General features: G+C 40.2%; 1 protein-coding gene across 21 annotated transcripts in view; it reads right to left on the minus strand.

Annotated features, from left to right (window-relative positions):
- R3hdm2 (R3H domain containing 2) overlaps positions 1-19,562 on the minus strand; it is a 190,066-nt gene that overhangs the window by 19,073 nt on the left and 151,431 nt on the right. For 11 of the 21 annotated variants that reach the window (XM_063254994.1, XM_013159312.3, XM_063254989.1 and 8 more), the window contains 8 exons: positions 19,412-19,552; positions 18,464-18,572; positions 15,717-15,812; positions 12,800-12,831; positions 12,597-12,650; positions 7,413-7,645; positions 5,202-5,365; positions 72-173 (listed from right to left, as the gene is read on the minus strand). In XM_063254994.1, the coding sequence (XP_063111064.1) occupies positions 72-173; positions 5,202-5,365; positions 7,413-7,645; positions 12,597-12,650; positions 12,800-12,831; positions 15,717-15,812; positions 18,464-18,572; positions 19,412-19,552 (931 nt within the window). The remainder of the gene's footprint in view (positions 1-71; positions 174-5,201; positions 5,366-7,412; positions 7,646-12,596; positions 12,651-12,799; positions 12,832-15,716; positions 15,813-18,463; positions 18,573-19,411; positions 19,553-19,562) is intronic. The other 10 variants (XM_023567566.2, XM_013159306.3, XM_023567565.2 and 7 more) reach the window with 9 other exon arrangements.

Genomic DNA, 19,562 nt, shown 5'->3' on the forward strand with positions numbered 1-19,562 from the left:
CAAGGCCATCACAGACTGATCCAGACATACCCACACACTGACAAGTCAAAAAGGGGTAATGGAGTTTATACCATGTTGTACTGCTGGGGTGGAGAGACTGGCAGAAGGACTTGGGGACAGGAGCTTGGAGTGAACTGAACAGGCTGCGGAGAAGGCTGCAGAGTCGGGACTGGCTGTAGACCAGCAGAGAGGCAGGCGTGTGGAAAAAGGGAAGAGAAAAGGGAGAGGTGGCAGTGGGGCATAGATGGGAGGGAAAGAGAAGGAATAACAAGGTTAATCATAAAAGAAATTTAACTTGAATTACAAGGCTGTTGAGCAGGCTGGCCACCAAGTTTGGGTCAGCTTGTGGCTCTCATGTTTCTGACAAACACGCAAACTCTCCTATCAGGAAAATCCCACTGTAGTATTTGTTGCCTCATTAGCCACCTTAGAACTCTGCAACTGTTATGAGCAATCTGAAAATTCTCAGGGCCAGGTCTGCTGTTTGATTTCAAACAAAGCTTTTTCCAAAGCATGTTTTCCTGCCACATGATTCTTGGGGAGCTCAATCATAACCTTTGGAAAGCCCACTTAAGAAGAGAGTTCCTGTCTGCATGGCTGCACTGTTTCTATAGGAAGGGTCATCCAAGGCCAGCTTTCTGGGAATAAGTGCTCATTTACAGGGACTGGCTCCCTCCTGCGGGCAGAAAGGGAAAAAACACCACAAAGCTTCTCCTTTGGTATTTAGTTTATTAAAAGCTATGAGGGCTGTGGTATTAATTCCTTCATTTCTCACCTATCTCCAGGAGACTCTTACACAGAGGAGGCTAAGAACTCAGGAGATAGATAGCTAAGGAATTTTGAATATCCCTCAAAAGGCACAATATTCCAGAGGCCTCAGGAGAAGACCTACTATCTAGATTTTAAAAATATAAGTCACTTTGGTTAGGAAAATATTATTGAGAATTTCTTGTGTGACCTGGAAAGGATATTGTTACAGTCTGAAAAATCAACTTCTTAGCCCTAATGACACGTTCATTTTCCATAAACCAATGGTATTCCAAATGTGACTACAGGCCAAGCTGTTCAGTACTAGGTGATTCTTACATATGTTTTCTATTATTCTAATTTTTCTCTTGCTCTCTGGAGGAGGGCCCAACTTGGTTCAGGCCTTACATATATTGGGAAGAAAGAATAGTAAACTGGTAAATCAACGTTGCCTGTCCTTATGTTTACTGTGTGTGTGTGTGTGTGTGTGTGTGTGTGTGTGTGTGTGTGTGAGAGAGAGAGAGAGAGAGAGAAAGAGAGATACGGGGGTTTGAACCTATGCTAGGCAAATATTTTACCACTGACCTACATTCCAGCCCTTTTTATTATTCTGAGACAAGGTCTAAGTTTCTTCTTGAGCTGGGCTTGAACTTTTGATGGTCCTTCCTGTCTTAGCCTACCATAGTGCTATGATTACAGGCATGTGTCACCATTTCTGGCCTTGCTGTGTTTTGTTTTACTGTTTGTTTGTTTGAGAAAGTTTTTCACTATGCAGTTCAGGCTGGTCTTGAACTCTTAGTGATCCTGGTTCAGCCTCCCAAGTGTCAGAATTACAGGGGTGTGTGTCACCATCTCTAACTTGCGGGGTTTATTTATTTATTTTTTTTTTTTGTCTTTTTCGTTTTTATCGGTACCAGGGATCGAACTCACAACTGTCTGCTTGCAAAGCAGGCGCTTATGCTGCTGAGCTAAATCCCCAGCCCCCTCTTGCGGGGTTTAAATAGTGATGAGAGAAGAAATCATGCTCCTCTCCCACACCTCCTCTAATTGGGAAAGCATGATGTAAAGGTATGGAACTCACCACTATTTTTTGGTCATTCTACTAGTACCCTCAGTTATAGTTCTCTCTTGGACAGTCTGAAACTCCAGAGCCAGGGAACGCTGGAGAAACCACCAGGTTGCCACCTACTGGTGAATCCTGGGACAGAACAATGGCTTTTGGATGCCTGAGGACACCAGAAGAGACATTAAGGGGGTCCTCTGAAAGAGTTTAAATCAAGAGCTTTCCTAGCTTAAGTCAACTGGGCAAGAACGATCACTGGCCCTTTATCCTCACTCCTGGGTTGCACATGTTTCACTGACATATGAAATGAAGGCTGGCTTGGACAGAGGAGGACTACCAAAAAGAAAAGAGCACAATTCTGCCAGTACTGATCCTGGGTCTGTGACAAATGCCTCTTGCTACAGAGCTAAACGTAATTTAACTATCCTTTCTTAAAGTTTTTCCTCTGAGTGAAAAGTTTTAGTGTGAACATAGTGGTGTGTGTATGTATGGTCATTTCCTTCATTCTTTTTTTTTTTTTTTCTTTTTTTGTCTTTTTCCTTTTTACCGGTACCAGGGATCAAACTCATGACTGCCTGCTTGCAAGGCAGGTGCTTATGCCGCTGAGCTAAATCCCCAGCCCCCATTTCTTCATTCTTACACTGCTATATACCATATGAGAAAGTGAACAATTATTCTTGGTCTCAGCAACTTTAGCTGAGGACTCTCAGTACCGATACCCGTCAGGGAAAAAGAACAACAACCACAACCACAAGGCAGTAGGAGAAGAAAGGGATAAAAAGAGAATAAAGCATAGAAAGGAAGAAAAGAGACACACATACAGTAGAGGAAGGGTGGTATAACTTTAGCAGCTACCGTAAGTGCTGCTGGGACACTGAAATTACCCAAGATAAATTCTTTACTTTGGAGTATGTGATCATGATTAAATTCAAATCTCTGAGGGAACAGAGATCTCTGCATTAAACAATGATTCCCAATGACCCCAATCTGTAACCTCTAACCTGGTAACATATTCCCTCTAAGTAATAAGTCAATTACAACAATTCACCCACTGACCTTCAATGATCTAGTAACAGGGGCAAAATCTGATTAGAAGTTGGGGATTTAGAATTCATCACTTGGGGCTGGGGATTTAGCTCAGCGGCATAAGCACCTGCCTTGCAAGCAGGCAGTCATGAGTTTGATCCCTGGTACCGGTAAAAAGGAAAAGGACAAAAAAAGAAAAAAAAAAAAAAAAAAGAATTCATCACTTGAACATTCATTCTAAAATTTAACTCCCAAACTGTTACTCTTGTATCCATTTCTTTTTTGTTTTCTGTTTTTTGAGATAAGGTCTATATAAGCTGCCTTCAAACTACTGATCCTCCTGCCTCAGCCTCCCAAGTGCTAGGAGTATAGGCCTTCATCTAGTCTCTCTCTCTTTTTTTTTTTTGTGGTACCAGGGATTGAACTCATGACCTCACACTTGCCAGGCAGGTGCTTATGCCACTGCGCTAAATCCCCAGCCCTTCATAGTCTCTTTTTCCATCAATAGAGTTCTTCATATATAGAAAGCCATATATTTCTTTTCTTTTGGTTTTCTGAGACTGACTCTTGCTGTGTAGTTCAGGCTGACCTTGAACTCATGGCGATCCTCCTGCCTCAGCTTCCTGAGGGCTTGGATTACAGGTGTACACCACCACCCAGCTAGAGTTCCATATTTTATGCAGAAGTATTATCTGGTACCTTCACACCCAGTTTCCATTCTCATTCTTGTTGTCTATTTCTAGGTATGAATGGCACATGGAAGGCAGAGGCAGATGAAAGACTAACAGGAAGAAAAGGAAACAAATATAAAAGCACAGTAGAAGACAGCCAGAAGGAGCAGTATAGTTTACCTCTTTACAGGTTTGAGCTAAGACACAGACATAAAAAGCAAAAATACATGCCATGACTTGGTAAGGAGCAAGGGAAACTGATATAAGTGAGACCTTATGGGGAAGGTGGTAGCAGAAGAACAAAGTCAGCACTATAGTGATTGATTTAGAGACAGACATGAAGGACTAGAATGATCTGCATGTGGGTTACATTTAGACACAAAGTAGGATTTCCAAAATCTTGTCTGTCCTTTCTTTAGCACTGATTTCATGCTATTTGAGATTGAGTAACATAGGGTCATTCTGGGGTTTTTCCACTTGAGTTTATAGTTCCTAAGATAGTAGTCCTTGGAATATGCTTCTGTGTCTTAAGGAAAAGGTGTATCTAAGGCAACAATAGACTGACTGAGCAGGGAGAATAAGGGAGGTTGGCATGTGAAATAAGAACTTAATCTGAAGCAGAAAGGAGTAGAGATGTGCACTCCTGATTACCAGAGAATACTTCAGCATAAAATATGGGACTCTAGCTGGGTGGTGGTACACACCTGTAATCCAAGCCCGCAAGAGGCTGAGGCAGAAGGATTTCCATGAGTTAGAGGTCAGCCTGAAGTACATAGTGAGACTCTGTCTCAGAAAACCAAAAAAGAAATGAAAAAAAAAAAATATGGCTCTACTCATGAAGAACTCTTTTGATGGAAGAAGAGATTATGCAAATATCTTGACATAGTCCTGACTGGAGTATTAAAATGGCTCTGAAACCTAGAAAACTGAAGTTCCAGTTTTGAGTGAAAACTGATTCTTAGATCAATAACTGGTATGATCTGCAAAACTTTCCTTAAATTCTAGTTGCTATCAGTATCTACCAATCTAGCAATAGAAGGAGAAAGATATCACTCCCCTCTCCCCCTTGTCTTTGAGACAGGGTTTCACTATGCAGTTCAGGTTGGCCTTGAACTCACTTTGTGGCTCACGCTGTCATCGAACTTACAGTGATTCTCCTGCTTTCCAAGTGCTGGGGTTACTTACAGGTGTGTGCCATCATGCCTGGATGATCTAAACTCTCTTATGGCATGCAAAACCAAGCCTTTAGGTCTGCAGTCATGAGTGTTACTTCTTTTACCTTATACCACAACAAATAAATGTGTTTATACTTCAACATATTTTATCAGACTATGATGACAATTACAATATTTTCAAGTTCCATGCATGAATATAGTGACCAAAATCATCTTGCTAATTGTACAGGACAAAGGAATATAACAGATATGTAGTGTAGGGTAGAACCTATTGACAAGTCTCAGGAAGTAACAAAACAAAACCGAGAAACAAACCCCAGGTGGACTTACGAAGAGTACTTAAACCAAAGCTTTGCCCCAATTCTTTTCTCCTTGAAACTAACAAATGAAAACGAGGAAGGGAGTGGCATATTTAAAAAAAAAAAAGACTAATCCTTTCTGTCATCCACAGCACAACAGACATGATTGCAATTCCACAGACTGCAGAAGATAGGGCTCTGACACTGAGCGGTGACTCACCTGTGAGATCATGTGATTATTCATGGATGGTTGTTGCTGAGGTGTGGGTGGGAGAGCAGAAAGTTGCTGCTGCTGTTGTTGCTGGGCAGTACAAGGAAGAAGGCTTCGGACAGACTGGGGTGAGGTGACCTGGTTGCATACTTCTGGGGCACCTAGTGCCATACCTAAGGCAAAGAGGAAGATGGACTGAGAGTTGTAAACACAACTCATGAAGGTAACCCCTAAGAGTTCAACTATATGTCTTTACTTTTTCCTCTCACTTTTGCTTCACATCCACCTGCTCATCCCTTCCCCTTTCAGAATATCCATGCATAAACACAGGTGCACTTCAGCTGCTTTGCTGACAAGCCCGTCTCCTACCAGGTTTCTGCTCTCCAAGGACAAAAATCACCTTGACTGTCAATGTTTGGCTGGGGATAGAATGAGATGTGAGCCTCCTCTGAAGTGCCTAAAAGGTGCCCATCATGATTAGATGGCTGAAAATATGAATCCCTACTTTCTGAAAGGCATGGATTCTGAGCTGTTTTCTCTTTCCTTCTCAGTTTATATCCTCTTTTGTCAAAGCTGCTGAGAACGTAAGCACATGCATGCACATGCATGAGTACACATACACATGACACCCCGCCCTTTCTGGAAATTGAACCCAGGGCCTCATGCATGCTACACAGGCATTGTATCACTGAACTACAGCTGCAGCTTTACAAATGTTTACCCAATTATTTTTCCCACTTTCTGGCTCTCCAAAGGATGCATACATCACACAATATATTTTTTAAATGAAGAGGAGAAGGTTTACTTTGGCTCACCATACCACATACTTTCTCTAACTATTTATGTGCCAGGCATTGTGTAATGATCTGAAGACACAAAGGTGAAGGAAACACAATCCTTGCCTTTGAGAGGCACAGGATCTTATGATGGACGATGGAAAGCCATATAACTATTACAATTTGATAAGGATAAGGGATACATCAGTGATAAACACACCACGGCTGTACTGCATTGAAGATGAGAAAGAGTAACTCCTAGGAGGATCAGGAAGGATTTAAAGAGAAGATGACAGGAGAGATGGGTTTCGAGGATGGTTAGAAGCTTTTTAGACAGAGGGGGCAGAGGTAATGCCATCTTCAAGCAGTGGTTGGAAGGCTGGAAAAGGCTGGATACCTGGAAAAAAGCTTGCAATGACAAACTAAAGCAGGGACCTAACAGAAACAAAAATCTTCATTCTACCAATATCTACTGAGGATAAGACCTACTGAACTTCTGGGATGAGATTCAAGCAATGCTTCAGAGGAAGGAGAAAGGTAGAGAAATCTGCTGTATATAGGCAGCTAAATGCCCCTCTGTTGCGACAGCATTAGAGAGAGGTAATGAGAGCTAAAGGTAGTGATAGGCCTTCATGTGGAACATACAAATACACTTTCCTGGTGATTGACCACCAAAGTAGTAGCCACATCAGCATCCCTCTGGCCTGTTGGGAACTACCAATTAATTACAAACAGCTACCTTTTTTTTTTTTTTTTTTTTTTGTCTTTTTCCTTTTTATCAGTACCAGGGATTGAACTCACGACTGCCTGCTTTCAAGGCAGGCGCTTATGCCGCTGAGCTAAACCCCCAGCCCCAAACAGCTACCTTTTTAAGAGCTTCCTCTGCTCTAGAAACCCGACTTATAACCTCGAGACACAGAATGAAAGTAGATATCATTTTCATTTTAGTATGTAATCTGAACATGGAAGGATAGGGTTGTTGTACTTTACTCAGAATCAGATAAAACTACCTGATTCCAATCAAGTCTTTCAAAAAATCAGCACAAAGTTTTGAGAAAAAAAATCAAAGTTCCCATGGAATCGAATGTGGAAAAAAAAAAATCAAAGAAGAGCTGAGAATAGTGGCACACACCTGTAATCCCAGCTCTCAGGAGGCTGAGCAAGAGAATCACTGTGAGTTTGAGGTCAGCCTGGGCTACATAAGGAGACCACGTCTCAAAAAACCAAAAGCTGACAAACAAACAAAGAAAATCAGAGAGGGACTAGACACAGAAATGGATAATAGGTTCAAGAAATCACAGTTTTCCTCCTCTGGCTGTTTTAAAGTTCCAGGAAATTATACTGGGACATATGTTTGTTTAAAGTAAGTATCAGCGATGTTTTGTAAAATGTAAGCAAAAAGGGAAGTGCAAAACGGGATGTGAAAGGGAAGGAGCTACAGTACCTGGCCTAGAGAGCCTTCCTGCACTGCCGCCTTTACTGCTGCCAATGCTGTCACCTCTGGTGAGGATAGAGATTCCACTGAAGCTGCTGGCTTTGGTGACAGGGGGTCGCATGCTCCGGACAGAGCCATCTGAATCTGTACTACTCCAAGGCCGGGGCTCCAAGGATTTGAGTTCGCTGTCTGTGCTGCTCTGACGGCTGCTTGAGGCACGGCTCAGTCCTTCTCGGTTTCCCCTGCAGAGATCACAGTGGTCAGAGCACCCCCTACCCACCACTTCAGCAGAAGGGCTAGGAGAGAGTTCTTTTCTATTCTGTCAGTGACAAAAAAGGGGGAAGGATTACAGGGAGGATAGACACTGACTTCTAGTTAGTTGGCTGGCCAACTAAGACTTGATGGGAGCAGACAGAACAAGATCCAGTACAGTAACAAAGAGAACAGAGGCATATCTGAAAAACAGTGCACTGGCAGCTAATTCAGTACATTCATTGGCCAAGACATGGATGAAAAACCATGTACATGATGTTGAGATTGGCTGTGGTCTTTTCCCCATCCACTATGGGGATCCTGCACATGCAGGAAACAGTGAGGAGGAGAAAGGCAGGAGCTCCTTTTGGAAGGTTTTTTTTTTTTTTTTTTGGTCTTTTTCTTTTTTATCAGCACTGGGGATCGAACTCACGACCACACACTTGCAAGGCAGTTGCTTATGCCGCTGAGCTAAATCCCTAGCCCCTCCTTTTGGAAGTTTTTAAAAACAAAAGGTCTCTCAGAAGTTACTATTGCTAGAAAGTACAAGTGGCCGATCACGTAAATAAATCCCACAAAAGATCTTCCACATAACATGCATCTAAGCCAAAAAACTACTGTTTTGGCCACTTTTCCAGGCACTGGAAGAAAAGTACAGTGGATAGTCTGATAAAACAGAATTGATTCTACTTGTGTGGAAGTTCCATGTTGTTCTCTGGGAACAACTGGTTCTAAAGACCCTAAAGACTGAAGTCCTTGGCGTTATCAAGTAAATATTCCCTCGGGACACAAGAGAGGCAACAGGTAGGAGGCCAACTATGCCTAACTGCCTTTGTACTATGGTAAACTTTCACATGGTTGCTGGGTTATGAATGAATCTGATTTTGAACAATTCTCCTGGAATGGAATTCATTCTTTTTTTTTTTTTTATCGGTACCAGGGATCGAACTCACGACTGCCTGCTTTCAAGGCAGGTGCTTATGCCGCTGAGCTAAATCCCCAGCCCCTGGAACTCGTTCTTAAATCAGGGACTTGCTGTATTGATCCTACAGAAGACACAAAACTATTGAGAAAACAGCTTTTCTCTTATCTTGTTCTGGAACATCACAGTTATCCTGATGTTTTAATCACTGCATTATAAAGAGCAGCATACATCAAGATAGGCAGGGTTGGCCCTAAAATCTTGTCTTACTGAGCTCTTAATGATCCTTATAAGAAACCAGGAACCAGAAATTTTTCTTTCGCAGTCTCACCTCAGTAATTACTAAACTAAGAAAAGCAAATGGTGACAATTATATAGATTTTGGTATTGGATTTATGAGACAGGGTCTTACTATGTAGTCCTGGCTAACAGGCGAGGCTCAAACTCATTATGATTCTCTTGCATCAGCCACCATGTCCAGTTTAACAGTCACAAAGATTTTATGTATACTGGGAAACAATTAGGCAAAAATCGTAATAGGTTGTCTTCTATTTTTTTATCAAAAACAAACACAAAACCCTATCCCAAATAATTACCTTAGTGCCAAAGACTCTAAGAGCCATTCTAATAAAGGTTTTTGTTGTTGTTTGTTTTTGTTTTTTGAGATAGGGTGTTGCTATATAGTTTAGGCAGTCTAGGGTAACCCTAACTCATAATGATCTTCCCACCTCAGTCTCCCTAGAGCTGAGATTACAGGCATGTACCATGGAGCCTGGCAATACAGGTATTTTCTTAAAGCAGTAAATAAAGAAAATACGCATTTTTTTTGTTTTTGTTTTTTTAACTAGAAGACCTACTTCAAAGGCATTGTAGGAAAAATGGGCAAAATACATGCATACATGGGTCACTTTTTCAATTTTTATTAACCAAGTCAACCATGAGGAGCCAAGAGCATGCTGGCACAGTTGGTTAGAAATGTGGTAATTCAGTACTTTTCTCTGTATAGCTCAAATAGGGGTTTGCACAGTATTCCTGTTTCCCCCAAACCATAACCCTTTCTCTTAGAATACCAATAGCAGAATGGGAAACAAGAAAAAAGAAATAAATTAGGGATAGGGATATTCCAAGAACAGAATCAGGCCCAAAATGTGAGCCAACAGCTCTGTCTCAATTGACAAAGGCCAGTCTACTGACAAGATGCAAAAAAAATGCATGTATATTTGGGGTAAGAAGGTATAGCAGTGGTAATAGGTGAGGGCTATTCATAAGACATTAGGGTTTGAATTTTTTTTTTTTAATCAGTCCCAGAGATCGAACTCACAATCATGCACTTGCAAGGCAGGTGTTTATGCCGCTGAGCTAAATCCCCAGCCCATAGGGTTTGAATTTTGAAAGACAAACTAATGGCCTTTTCCACCTAAACCAAACATTTTACTATATATAACAGCAATTCTCTCATTTACTTTTTCTTGCTATCAGAGGTAGACAACAAACAAGGCAATTTTAAAACAAATACCTTGGGAAGCTATGGTCAAAATGGCACCACTTCTGTACCTATCTAGTTTCCCCAAGACAGTGATGGCCAGATGCTTAAAATGTGGATTGCCTCAAATACAAGAGCACAGGAATAAAAAAAAAAATGTGGATTGTCTGATGACATTCTGACTAACTCAGGTCAGCGCACTGCTTGAGAATTGGAATCTAAGATGAGTTTTGTTCAGGAAAAAGATCAGTTTCTCTTTTAATAAATACACTTAATTCCCAGTCATGTGTCTTTCACTTCACTAAAAAATATAGCAATTAGGGACAGCCACCTAGATTCAATTCTGAGCACTACATTGGGTTGCATGTATGTCAGAGGTAGGGGTCAAGAATAAAGAGCATTCATATCTCTCTCTCTCTCTTTTTTTTTTTTTTTTTTGTCTTTTTCATTTTTACCAGTACCAGGGATCGAACTCACAACTGTCTGCTTACAAGGCAGGCGCTTATGCCCCTGAGCTAAATCCCCAGCCCCTGAGCATTCATATCTCATTCCTATAAAATCAGAGCTTAATTTTTATAAGTATATTTAATGTTGGCAAAAAGTCCAGTTAGCTGGATCTGAGGAGTAGAGAGGGAGGCCTGTGGAAGAGGTGGCAATAAATAGCTGTAAGCCTCACTGTGGCTTATTTATCAATGGAGTAGGATCTTCCAAAGAAGGGAAGTTGCCATAGTTATTTCTAGAATGATGGTGGAATGTGGCGTATCAGTGTTTCAAAAACTAAAATTAAACTTGAACAGAAAGGTATAAAGCATTAAGAGATTAGCTTTTGGTCTAGTATCCAAATAGAGGTAGAAGTTACCCTCATAAGAGTCCATTTTAAATGATGTAGCCCTTTAATAAAATTTCAGTTTGAACAGCAGCAATTTAGAAGGAGATCTGCAGAAGTGAGGGCTGTAGACCCGCTCACCAGATTTTTCAAGGTATTATCTGCACAGTTTGATGTAGACTGATGGTCCACAAAAGGGCATAATTCCTAGAAGTGAATGTGAATTAGGGCTCCAAACAGAACACTACTTGGAAAGGAGTGATGCTTGCAGAAAGCCAGTGTGGTATAATAAAAAGAACACTGGACAAAGAATCTGCTTCAGTTTTACTACCAGCCATTTGAACTTGGGCTAGTTATTTAACTCTGTTTTTATTTTCTTATATGTAAACCAGCTGAACAAATAAACAGGTTGAGAGAACTGAATTAAAGTATACTTTGTTAACCATAAAGTACCAAAGTACTTTAGGAATGTGCTTTAAAACTCCTTCTTTTGTGACTGTTTAGGTACTATGGGATGAATTATGATCCTGAAGTGTAGAACCATGAACCATAATTTTTTTTTTTAATTTGGAGGTTTTATCTAATTTTGCTACCACTAACAATACAAAGTGCTCTTTGCCTGGGGTTTTCAGACGGACCTCAGGTTGGCACAGTCTAGGAAAAAAGAATACAGAAAGATGGAAATCCTCCACTGCAAGAATGAGAAATCTCACTACCCCAAACTTCTATATAGTTTGACTAGCTTTAGAGAGGACAATAGGAATGGAACAACTAAAGTACTAGGAATGAGATCCCTAACTAGTCAGATAGGCCCTATCAAGTTAGGATTAAAAAACTGAAAAACCTATTGGAAAAGGTTAGTCTCTAAATAAAAGTGTGAAACACTCAAGGTCTTTGTACTGTTTAGTTTTCCTGTTGGTAAACTGGGAAGAATATAAGTAAAATGAGTTAGTACTATCATAAGGCAGTAAAATAGTGCTTTTCCCACACCCACCTTGTATTATTCCTTTGGAATGGACTAAGAGACTGAAACCAAGGGGAGATGCTTACGATTGCTTTGTAGGAAAATAGAGGTTATAAGGCACAGGGGAAGTTAATACACTAAGCAGCAGTTTTTGGCAACATTAAAAGTTAAGTAATGGACAATCATAAAAATAACATGCTCTAAGTCCATTCTCAGGCAGATGGAACCTATAGGTTCTTTCTGTGGCCATCTTACATGTTACACTGTCTCAAAAAGAAAACTACAAAGAGGGTTTCATATGTATATACACATTTTTTTCCCCAAAGATACAAAGCATTCCTTGTGCTGGGTGAGGGATAAGATTTCCACATCTTTCCAGAATCTCAGAAAAATAAGCCAGAAGATACCAATTCTTTTACCTTACTATAAATACAGGTTTGAAATTTTCAAAACTGCCCAAATTCCAGCAAACTTCTGGGAGAAAGCAATATGTATCCCAGACACGCCTATTTGGTCCCCTTTACCACCTATTTATGACTCAAAGTGTAATCAGCAAGGATAAAAATAAAGAAATTGAGCAAGACTCATTTTTTTTTAAATGGGGAAAATTATTCAGTGTTACAAAACTCACAAATTTAATTGTTCCACAAGCAGCCATGCATGGAGCAAACCCACTCTGCTGAGATTGCAGCAAAACAACATAAAATTAAAAGTAAAAAGGAGAGAAACAGATCACACAAAGGTACCTAAATATCTGCCTTCTCTTGTGAGAGCTAGAAGAAAGGGTTTCTTTGGAGAGTCTGTTGGTTAACACCCAAAAAAAAAAAAAAAAAAAAAAAAAAAAAAGAAGAAGAAGAGGAAGAAGAAAAAAAAAGCATCATTATAGGATTATATTAACCTCACTGAAAAAGCTCAATAAGAAGCAGGGAACATGCTAAGTGGTACTAACCTGATGTCATTTAGATATCCGTTCTGGCCAGTCTAGGTGAGGGGGAGAAAATGGAAAATAACTTATAAGAAAACAGCATGGCATAACTGAAAAGGAAGTCCGTGATGCTATGAACACCCAAGGTCCTCAAACCAGAATTCACCCCACCAAAAGGGAGAAGGAGCAGGGACAAGATAACCCACACCCAAATACCCAACGTGATCTCTCACCTTTAGTGGGAAAGAGCATTCAGCATTTTTAGCCTTCCCACAGTGTTTAAAAAGAGATAAAAAGAGGTGTATGGAAAGGAGGAAGAGAAAAGTTGTTATTAACCTGATTATTAGTTCCTCATTAACGCTAAGTTTATTAATTTATTTTAGGAAAAAACTGAGCTTAGTAATTTAATTTGGTCCTAAAAGGTGTGTTTGAAGGAGAGAAAGAGGGAGACTAATGACAAAGAAACTTCATTTTTTGAAAACAAACCTGAATGGTTATCCCTTTTTTGTCCTCTGCACTGGTCAAAATGAAGGGTACTGTGAACTGAGACCCAAGGTGGGTAGATATATGGGAAGCAAGTATGTAACAGACACCCCAAAATGAGACAATTAAGTCTGAAATATTCTCATTGGGAATCATTTTCTGACAAAGCCACTGAGCTGAATGAAGTGGGAATTTAGTGGACTCCCAAGCCTTAGAAAAAGTACCAAAGGTGTCCAACTGCTGGGCAGAGTGAGTTCCACACAGAGTAGAACCTATGTGGGCAGACAGACAACTCGGCTCCTGCTGCACAGCATTTCCATCCAAATACCCTTCTTGCCACTTCCTTTCTTTTTAGCCTGCTTCCTGCCCCTCACCCAACCCTAATTTACAACTCTACCCTTAATCACTCTCAAGGATGGGCCAGTCACCTTTCCACATGAAATCTTAGGCATATGGTAGGCTTTGGCCATTTATCCTCATCTAGACCTTCTATGATTCCTGAGGCCTCTACCATGACAAGAGTTAGGAAGTGCTGAAATGAAAATGCTAAGTCCGTAAGGATTTAACAAAGAATACATATATCAGTAGAGGCTTGAGAGACCGGAAATCAGGAGGAAAAAAGGAGAGAAGAATTAAATTTGCCCTTGTTATGGCTGAAGGTAGAAATATTCTACTGTTGCTGATAACTAGCTCTAATACCCTATTGTAAGTTGCCTGTGATTTCAGAACATCTGTGGCTTTGCTAGGGGCTGGCATAGTACAGTAGTCATTTCTCATGTGTCAGCAAAGCAGAGAAACATCAGAGATAGGCAGCTAGGATATGTCATCACTGGGACTTCCTTAACCTGAAAAGCTCAGAACCAAACAAGCTATCAAGAGGCAGTTTACATTCAGAATAAGAACGTAGACTTTGGAGCCAGACCACCTAAACTCAAACAAAGCTCTTTTGCTATCTAATAATAAGACCGTATGTTGTTACTTAATTTCTCTGTGCCTCTTTCTCATTTATAAAGTGGGGAAAATAATGTAACTCACTTCATAGGCCTACTGTGAGGATTACACGAGTTAATTCACATTAAGGGCTAAGAATAATGCCTGAAAGATAGTAAGTACTACATAAGTATTTGCTATTATCATCCACCAACATGCTCTGTACACAATTAAGAGTCATCACTGACCATGACAACTGACAACTCTCCTCTCATTCCACCCAATAGATTTTGCAGGTAAAGGTAGAGATGGGCTGTTTTGGAGGACAGATTTTTCTGATTCAGAGTAGAAGGTAAGAAGGCTGTGTTGTTTGGACTTTTGGTCAGAAAGCTTGTTGGTGTATCAGTCCCCAGTGAGTATTCATAAAGGAACCTGGTTTTATTTAAGACAATGGAACAAGTACACAGGAGTCTGTTTTTCTTTTTTTTGGTACTGGGGATTAAATTCATGACCTCGCATTTGCCAAGCAGGCACTTATGCCGGTGAGCTAAACCCCAGCCCAGGTCTATTTTTCTTTTGGAAACAATATGTAATTTTTTTAGTCTTACTGAAAAATGAAAGAGTGGAAGAATGGGAAGAGAGTATTATCCATCTAAGTGTATGATTCAAACTGTCTTTGTTGCTGATCTTACTGTGAAATGGTGTTGCTATCTGGATCCCACATTTTTTGGAGATCTGTTTATCTTTTGAACCCATCTCTCCCTAAAGTTCTACTAACCTTCTCTTCAGCTGGTAGTCAAAGGCAACAGATACAGAGGTATGAAGTATACTTAATATGGTCTGCCATTAAGAATAAAGTTGCCTGAACTAAATTCATGTTGCATTTTGGATCATGAAGCCAGTCCTGTTTTCGGAAGCAAAGAAATACGGGAAGGAGACTCCCCATTTAGGCAGTGACTGGAGGGAGTTAGGAGTACCCTCTGCTTGTGTGAAATGTGGAGCTTACAGAGGATGCATGTGAGAACAGGACTCAATCACCAGCATATCTTAAAAATGAAGGTGGGAAAACAAGATGAATATAAGGCCTGTATGAATACCAAGTCTTTCATTTAGAAGCAAAGATGCCTAAAACGGATAGTGGAAGTGTAAGAGGGTAAGTGTGAGGAACGTTTGACAGCCAAGATTCAGGGCCTTTCCATCAGCCCTGCTAAACCATTTCTGTTTTCAGTCTAATCATATTACCAAATTCAGCCACTCCAAGCTTTAGATCTCTTTACATGCCACACAGCGGAATGTATTTGTAAGTAATAAAAACAAAATTGTAGCATCCCAATAGCCCACATTTTAATTTCAGAGACCAAATCTGGGATTGGCTGGATGCTGGCTTTAAAAAAAAAAAAAAAGGAAAGATAAAAGAAAGAAATAAACAAAACCCCCAATAACATTCATGGAGAGTTCATCCCATTCACAGTTCCAAAGATTTAGAGCTAAAAGCTATGGGCTGACAACTCTCAGAAGCTACACTTACCTCTCGGGCAAATATTCTCTCTCGGACCCTTTGATATTCCTCCTCTCTCTCTTCTATTGACTTGCTCCTCCTTCCATCCTGCAATGGAACTCTGATCTAGATCGATGAGCAGAATTAAGCTAGTTAAGTTCTCCTCGTACTGCAAGCTCACTGCACACCAGCAAGGAAGAGAAACCGGGAAAGTTTATAGTTGCCATCAAAAAATGGAAAAAAAGAAATAAAATTTCCAGTCCTGGACAGGATTCACTGGGTACATCTGACCATGCAGTTTGGGAGAGCAGGTTTTCTAGATGGTTGAGGCCTCTCCATCTCCCCACCCTCCCAGAGAGTCAAGAACAATAACTATTTATAAGGATTAAGGGTTGTTTCCCTACAATAATCAGGTTCTATCCAGTCAATAAAGATCAAGAAAACAGCCCTGGGAAATAAACAATGTTGTTTTAGGGAAAGCAAGGGATAGAAGGAAGCTACAGAAGGAGAAGAAACAGATGTATACCAGAGAGCTGAATGTAAACGGAGGAGGCTTACAATCTAGCATGCACCTGACATCCCTTCTTTAGTCACTAATGCCATAGCCTGACAAGCCAAGTCACACATTGCTTAGCAAAGAGGGCCCTGGAAATGAAATTCCAAAGGCGAAGCTAAACTCAAAGACTAAATATTTTTTCTCAATTACAGCACATGAGGGCAGCAAAGAAAGAGAAATTACATAAATAAAGAAGGCAAACAGAGCAACACAAATAAGAGGGGAAAAAAATGAAATACAAAGATGGGCAGAGACAGTAACAAATAAATGAGGTATAGTGAAGGGAAGTAGACACAAGGGTAAAGAAGGAAAAAGAAAATAGAGAATTTTATGTTCTCTGACAAATGCAGCGAGGTGACTAGCAGGGACATCTAGGCAGATCATCACCTGTGGTGAGCCATCATCTAACTCCCCATTATTGTTTTTTTCTCTCCTGGCCTTCCATTTATGAACACTGGGAGGGTATAACAGAAGACCATTTTCCATACTGCTTGTAAAGACAAGGAACCCTGACCAAGAACCCATTAAATGAATGTCACTAGGTTATAGACACTCTGAACTTCAATCCAGATGCTTTGAAAGCTTTAGATGAACTGACCAAGAAGCCTGCTACTGTAACTTGGTTGATGCTCTTGATCTGTATCTGTCTCCAAAGGCAGCCAACAAAACAAGAGTCTCTACTTTGAATAGATTCAGTTCTTACTATCCTGAAGAACCTATATTCTACTAATTATCCTACAAATTACATTCTAAGATGACACAGGACCTTAAGGAGCTTTATTGTCTTTAGCACCTAGCACTGCTAAACCAATGGCAGAGTGGTAAGAGAATAACATGTTGTGAGGTCAGGTGGAATCCAAGCTCTGTTACTTCCTAGTAATATGACTGTAGACAAGTAACTTAACATCACTTAGCCTCAGTTTTCTTATGTAAAAAGTGGGGCTAATAACTCATTTACATTGAGTTGTAGAGAGGATTAAAAGAGATAATGTGTATAACATGTTTAAGAACACAGCCTAGTTTAGTGAAAACAATAAAACAGCAACATTATGCTTATTATTAATATCTGACAGAAAGTATACACAGTCTACCCTATTATGGAACAAGCCTGAAGTTGAGAGATGAGAAGTTCACAAGAGGCCTAAACAACTCCTGATCCACAGAAAAGGGTTTTGGGAAAATGGAGAGAAGGGCATCAGGATGGAAAGGCTCTTTTTTTTTTTTTTTAATTAAATTAAATTATTTTTTATTTGTCTTTGTGTAAGCTTCTTTTTCAGTCAGACCCAGCATGTTTGTCCACATTAGATAATGGCACTTTTCTCAAAAGGATTCCCGCTAATATTTAAATAACAAGCAAAAAAGTCTTGGTCTCAAGACCATATGATATCCCAAGAAAACTGATTGTGAGTCTAGAGGTAAGATATTTTTATAGTTACAGTTAACAAACAAGACTTATATTCGCTCTTCCCAATTACACTCTTCAAATCTAAATCCACTTTGGAGGTCAAGCAGAGATGGAGTGGATGTAACTTCTGTACTTAGCTAGGAAAACTAACCCCAAACAATCACTAAAGAGTAGGCCAGGGGGCGGGGGAATAGACAGCCCATAAAAGAAGGAATAAGAGGTTATTAATTTCTTATTCCTCCAGGAATTTATACTAAAGGAGACACTGCCTGAGATTCCCAACATCAAAAGTCAAATTAACACACTCACCTTGGTGGAAGGAGTTGGGAAAAGATTAGAGTTTTCAGAAAGGGATCACAGACACATTTATAACTGGTTAAATTAGACTGTATCTTTGAAGGTTCTAAACTAGCTCTAAGCTAGGATAAGAATGAAAGTCGGATAAAGTAATGTTTGGTGGTTCCCAAAGGAATCCCTGATGATGGGAAGGGGGGTAAAAACATCAGCTGGATTCAGATTGAGGCAGGTGAGGAACTCTGACATAGAGTTAAAAGTCAGTGATAGACCCAAGGAGTTCTAGGTCAAATGACATCACCTAGCAAACCTCAGCACCATATCTCTCTGAGGCTAAGAGGGTGGCATCCAGCTCAATTAGTGCAGTCAGTCCTCAATATTACGCTAAAGCCAATTCAATATAACTCATACATTTTTTCATTCTAAGATGATCTGTGTTTTCTCTATTCCACAAAACTTCTCCCTTCCCAGTTTCTCTTACTGCAGTCTCTCTCTATAGGCCCACCCTTTTCCATTCTTCACCTGGTTATCATCTCGGTCCATACTGGCATCATCTCTCTTGAGAATGAATCGCTGTTGGAATTCTGTATTCTTCTCATCCTTTATATGTTCTGAGAATCTCTGTTCAGGGCTGAGATTTGGAAAAACATATTAGAGAAAGGGAGGAAAAAGATCTTTGTGTTAGGAATGAGACCTTGTAGGTAACAGCTCTTTTTTTTTTTGTCTTTTTCCTTTTTATCGGTTCCAGGGATGGAACTCACAACTGCCTGCTTGCAAGGCAGGCGCTTATGCCGCTGAGCTAAATCCCCAGCCCCCGGTAACAGCTCTCTTAAACTGTACAACTCTGCACATGGCTGTAATTTCAGCACTGGTTGAGATAGCAAGATCCTTTGGGTTCGAGGCCAACCTGGGCTGTTTTATAATGAGTTCAAGGCCATTCTGAACTACCTAGGGAGATCCTGTCTCAAAAAACTAAAAAACCAACAAACAAATATTGTATGACTCCTGTTGAAGGACTTCTAGAATAACAAATGTTATATGGCTTGTACTCAAGGATTTCTAGAGTAAAAAGTCACAATAAGTTTTAATGAAATCCTCTGTTTTTTTGGGGGGCTTTTATTGTTTGGTTTTTTAAAACACGCTGCTCACTTATTTTGTTGCATGAACAACAACAACAATAAAATGATTAACTGAATCAAGATCTTGCATAAGTGGATACGTTCTGTATGCATCTATAACTTGTTCTCCAAAGCTGCACCTGCTGTATAAATGAAGCGGAAGGGAGGCTACGGCCAGGCTTAATTATATATTAGTGCCTCTATAATCTGCCTGTAAGCCTTATAAAAAGTAGGACTGGTAACATAACTCTGTCTCCTCCCCAAGAAAAGATACCTTGGTCCTAAACCTTCCTTTTTTACTCTAAGCAGACTATCCCCAGAAATCATCCCAATCCATGGTTTTCTCCCTTACATTCTTGTATTGCTGGTTTTGTTGATGATGACAGCTTTCCCAGTTTGATCAACATTGTGGTCCATCCCAAAATAGGCAGCTACCCGGTGTAATAGCATCCGGTGATATGAGGTCATCTGAGGAAACTTCTTGAACTGGTTACTGAAGGGAA

The sequence above is a fragment of the Cavia porcellus genome, unplaced genomic scaffold, assembly GCF_034190915.1.
Source record: "Cavia porcellus strain 051 isolate PalLab524CR breed Dunkin Hartley unplaced genomic scaffold, mCavPor4.1 scaffold_8, whole genome shotgun sequence".
NCBI classification, from domain to species: domain Eukaryota; kingdom Metazoa; phylum Chordata; class Mammalia; order Rodentia; family Caviidae; genus Cavia; species Cavia porcellus.